Raw genomic sequence first — 5,527 nt, forward strand, 5'->3', positions numbered from 1 at the left:
GTCGCATGAAGAAAAGAGAGACATCGAGAGCAACGGCAGGATGCTTAAGTCTTAGGAAAGTGTGAGGAGTGCAGGAGATAAAGGAAAGACGGACGGCGGGGGAGACGGTGTGCTGGAGATTGAGAGGCTGCAGATGAGACGAGAGCGCAGTCCGCAAACGCACACACGTGCACAGCGAAAGGAAAAGGCATGGTGTGATTAATGACAGGATACGGTATCCTCCACCGACTTACATCCTCTCCGCTGTTCCCTAATCGTGCCGTCTGTGAATGACTGCAGATGGCGGAGGGATGTGCCGGCCTGCAGAGAGCCATGATAACTGTCATTAACTGGGAGTGGGAGCCCAGGAGGACCAGCATGGATCAGCATTACAGGCCTGTCACACAAGTCCCCTGATGGCCTGAGGAAGGGCACCAAGCCGGAGAGAAAGTGTCCAAATAGACACTCTAGTGTATCTTCTGACTAAATTCTTTAGATTAAAAAAAATTGCAAAACATGACCTTTGACAGGAGTGATAAGATAAAAACATGTAGTATTAATATCAGACATTACTGTAAACAGGCTCAGGTCCTTTCAGAGACGACTAGCAGCCCCTGCTGGCCTGTATTTTAAATGTGGGCTGCTGGCTCAGATTTTGGGGGAAAACTGCTGGATTTGGGCACATACATAAACTGGAAGGTATTTATCAATTAGCCTGGCACAATGTTTTATGTGTTCATAACGCACCTGAAAAACACGTAAGAACTAAACTCCTATAAGACACACATTGATGACCAACCTAAGGAGAGTTTTGTCTCGCTTTGCGACTAATTTTCACAAATGTATCAGTGGTGAACAAGCCGTGAAGGAAAGCCAGAAGAACAGATTAAATAATTAAAATCTGCGGTTACAAATGGCTGCTCTAATGCAGGATTTCCATGCCATTCATTTCAATGGACAGATGGAAGAGATGGCACTGGAGAGCAGCCCGCTCCAAATCTCCTATAAGCTCAAACAATTCCTGACTTAACAACAGTTTGAGCTTTACTTTTACATTACCCAGATTAACTGTATCAAATATGTATATTAACTACAAAGCTCTGGACCGAAAGGGAAAGTAAACACCAACACTAGCCTGTCACTGACAGAAAGGGTACAATAACTATGCATGCTTTCAATGGAAAGAATCCATATTGTAGATTATATTACAGGGTAATTCTACATTTCTGACTCTCACATTCAAATCAGGAATAAAAGGAGGTTTATTATAGACCGCAAGCATTTGATGCTCATATTAATTTTATGCTGTTGTTTCGCTTAAAAGCAAGCATGAGAGGCTCAGAGCCTGACAGAGCACAGCTCTGCACTCACATTCCAGGAGTCTGGACGTGTTTCGTGCTTCTGGCTGCAAAAACACAAATTAGATGCATGTGCTCAACATATGCAGACATACAAATATGCACTATGGACGATTTCAGCCAGAGTCTCATGATACAGACAAAGGGGGGGGGGGGGGTGTGCGTGCGTGCATGTGTGTGTGCGTTAATTATTTGTTATAACTTTTTTTGATGCCATTGCTGGAAATATACTCTGACTCTTACACATTTTCCAAAAAAAATATTTTCAACTTCTCAAATTAGTTGCTGTCTTCTGCAGAACCCTTGTAAATTTAACATCAGTCTTGTTTTCAAAATTGAAGAAAGGAATAAAAAGTCTTTATCCTTCACCAAATTACATGTTGCTTAATTGCTGCTGGAGTACTTCAGCTTTTGAAGTAAATTGAACAAGGGGCGTGGAGTGCTTTATGACAAATTAATTACTGCATATGAGCTTCTAGAAACCAACACCCATGTCACTGCAGATGCAGACACACACGCACACACACACACCTTCAATGACTGTGACAAAAAAAAGCATTGCATCAACCACATCATCACACAGAGAGCAGGGGGAGAGCGATAGATGGTTTCCCTTCACCGCCTAAATCCACTTCATTCTTATTCCAGTTCCCCCAGAGGCAGACTTATGTAACTAAAGTGCTTGGTGTTACACATGGAGAGATGAATAATCAAACAGTCAGCAGCGACTGGCTTGTACTGACCGAGTCAGTGGGAGGAGCACTGGGAGCTACCAAGATGCCATTTTTAACTTCTTTCCTCCCTTGCATGACTACCACCTTAGTTACAGCCGGCAGTCATGCGTCCGTGTGCATGTGAGGACGACGCATGTGAGCTTCCCCGTAGGCGGGATGCGATCGAATCGAGACGCCCGAGCACGTATCGGCGATGAAACAACGCTGGCGTGTTAGTTAATACGTCAAAATACCATTCAGAACATGCACACTGGATGCCACTGCCACCTCCAGGCATCGGAGGAGAGCGCTGACAGACAGCTTCCTGCGGCGCTGCATTATCAGCCCACTGGAGCATCAAATGCGGTCAGTCATCTCTTCTCACAATTAGCCAGTGGATGATAATTCTGTGCATCGGATGCAGCCGGATTATCAATAACCTACCTGTCAAACACACATACATACACACATACACGCACACACATGCTCTCCTGATGGGGGAGCTCTCCATGGTGCTGAAGCTACAGCCAGCCAGGTGCAGTTGCGAGCTGCAGTTGGTGCAGAATGCCACACACACAGCAGAGTGCGTTCCTCGTGGGCACAGACGAATCCCAGCCCGGTCATGTGAAGCATGATGAAGGCAGGAAATCCACAACGCTGCTGCGGTGTGTCTGTTTCCTGCTGATGGCTTACATAACACCATGCAATGTGGCCCCATGGTTGTTTTCCTCCATCTCTAAGGGTTCGTGCGTGTGCGTGTGTCTATGTGTGTGTGTGTGTGTGTGTGAGCAGCACACACGTGTGTTTTCTGCTTATTCATGTATGACTGTTTCAGCGAGGGTGTGCAGAGGTAGAGCACACTGTGTTCTCCCACGGCCTGGGGCAGTGGAGGGAAGGAGCTGCTGTGGAGGCTCTACGGTTCACATGCTGACGGAATTTCTGCCTAAATGTCAAATCGGGCACCGTTTTGACGTGCACACGCGCACATGGACGTGGGCGCATGTGTAACTCACACAAATGGACTGTACTTGGAGGGAGGGTGACACGTCTGACAGGTTGATACAATAAAATTAACGTAAAATATCCTCCTCGGTCCTGCCATATAACTCAAGGTTGCCGTTAAGATGAGTGTCTTTTTCTGAATCTGCTCACACTGAATTCGGCAACTACAGTTAATTGAATGTTGCTCCTCTCAGAGAGTGTGTCCCTCCCCTTCGAGGCATCCTAAGCATTTCTCTGTCCTTAGCGGTGTCCACGAGAATGATTGGTTCCCTCTCACACGCCCCCCTCTATTGCCTAGGCAACATTGATTCTCAGTCCAATTATTAGAAAGGAGAGGAATTGCAAGTGAGGGGCCGTTCTTATGAGAAATTTAAATCATCATGACAGGAACGATGATCCCGGCTCCTTCCTTTTGCACCTTCTATTTACAAGATACGTCCCGCTCGTGCCCCACCCTCTCCACCTCAGATGAACCAGTCTTGCATGTACAGGATCCACCTGACCTGTCACTGAGGCCACTTAAGACCAGCAATCCCGCTTCACGACATAATCCTGATGGGACATTCGCAAAACCTGCGATGTCCTCCGGGTCGGAAAAAAAACACCAACATAATTAAATTAAAGATGGCTCTCAAGAGCCACAGTTAGCCGACATTTTACCCATAATTCAGTTGGGATCCATTTATCCCTGCTCCAAATTAAAACATTACACTCCTCTGGTAGGTCTGTATCATTTCACAGCTCCCAGGACGGAGCACAGCCAGCTCAGCACCCACAGTGTGTGTTTCTCACCGCTAAATGGCTTTTCTCTGCTCGACTGACCTTAAACAGGTTCTCACCAATTCACCGGGAATGACCAACATGATCAAATTAGAAACGTTTCTACCAACAATATCAAATATGCTGACTTTTGTGTGCATATTCTAACTGTATTTTTAGCAGTAACTTGTTTGTACTTTACACATTGCTTTTCTGACTGAGGAAAGAACTAGAAGAGAAAGACGTGGGACGAGTCACGGGGGGGAGGGGCGGGGAGGGGGTACAGTCAGACTGAGAAGGATCAGGGATCACTGACTGGTTTGAGGAGGACATACAGAGCTGGAAACTTGAGAGCCACTGTGCTGACTGTCATTTATATGCTCGGCACACTGCAGCCAGTGCGGGAGACTCTTTCAGTCCTGTTTACATTTGCACACAGTTATTTATTCTGCTCTAATTCAAGCTCTCGCAGCCCTGCGTGAGGGCTCGACTCGACGAGGTCCCGGAGCACTGCAGCAAGCACCTGGGATCCCATCATTCCTCCTGACAGGCCGTGGTGATTAAATGCTGCATCCGATACGAGCACCCGAGAACCGCAACCTCAAAAAAACACAACCACACACACACACACACACACACACACACACTCATAATGCACACAAGCTCACACTCAGCTGCAGGGAGGTACGTGCAGGACTATGCAGATTTAGTGCAGGTAAAACTTTTAACCCTCTTGTCACCAAAGCAGAAGGGGACCGAGAGGCGTGATATGATCATACCTCAGCTCGGGTTTTGAGCTTCGGGCTCAGTTGTGTCATGATGATGAGGAAGATGCTCATGATGCTGCTGGTGGTGGTGGTGATGAAGATGATGATAATGATAAGGCAATGATGCTACAGCTGGAGGGTGAGACAATTTGTGTATGATACAGCACACATTGCAGGCAACCACATCCAGAGAGCAGTCATCCCTACCATGGAGGGGGAAATAAAAGAAAGTGTATGAATAAATGCAGCTGTGTGGGGGATCTGTCGGTTTGACCCTTACCTGTGTCAAAGTGAGAGCTGAAAGCAAAACTGGGGTTGAAAAACGCCGACGACATGACAATCACATGTAGGGCAAAGACCATCCTCCTCGTTGCGCAGCAGAAGAAGACAGCACGAGCCTAGACGGAAAAAAAAATAAAAGGTCAAGAATAAATTCCTGACAGAGAAAAAGCTTTTCTCTGCCTGTGATGACATGTGGTGGAAATGCGCAGCATTTTATTCCATCGCACCTCACTGTCGAGGACCCCCCCACCCCCGAAAAATCCTGCTTCACCTTCAGCTCCGACAGACTCGCGGGCAGATGTTGAGAGCCGTTTCCATTTCACCACATCTGTCAGCTGTTTGACAACAATATCCAGGCGCGCGCCTCCTTTTTCCTACCGCTGGTATTTCGGACGGATTCGGGGCGCCTGGGTCACCCGGTGAAACGCCGAAACGATTTTACATGCAGAAAAACGCGTGTTGCTCCATCATGTTTCCTCGGCTCGGACGTCTGTCTGCTGTCTGCCTCGCGCTACATGTAACATGCCGCGAGCAGCGGGCGCGTTTATTTTATTTATTTTTTTTTTACGAGGATGCGACGGTCAGCGATGCGCAGTCGGGTCTCCGGCTGGATACGGAGAGACAGAGCGACATCTTGCACCAGAGTCAAGCGACGCAGGCTATAAAA

General features: G+C 47.3%; 1 protein-coding gene across 1 annotated transcript in view; it reads right to left on the reverse strand.

Moving 5' to 3' along the window:
* Positions 1 to 5,294, reverse strand: part of aatka (apoptosis-associated tyrosine kinase a) — a 26,436-nt gene extending 21,142 nt beyond the window's left edge. The window contains exons 1-2 of the mRNA XM_030090432.1: positions 5,132 to 5,294; positions 4,859 to 4,976 (exon numbers count right to left, since the gene is read on the reverse strand). Coding sequence (XP_029946292.1) covers positions 4,859 to 4,940 — 82 coding nt within the window. The 5' untranslated portion in view covers positions 4,941 to 4,976; positions 5,132 to 5,294. The remainder of the gene's footprint in view (positions 1 to 4,858; positions 4,977 to 5,131) is intronic.
* Between the last annotated feature and the right edge of the window lie 233 nt (positions 5,295 to 5,527).

This window comes from Salarias fasciatus, chromosome 4 (genome assembly GCF_902148845.1).
Source record: "Salarias fasciatus chromosome 4, fSalaFa1.1, whole genome shotgun sequence".
In the NCBI taxonomy this organism is placed as follows: Eukaryota; Metazoa; Chordata; class Actinopteri; order Blenniiformes; family Blenniidae; genus Salarias; species Salarias fasciatus.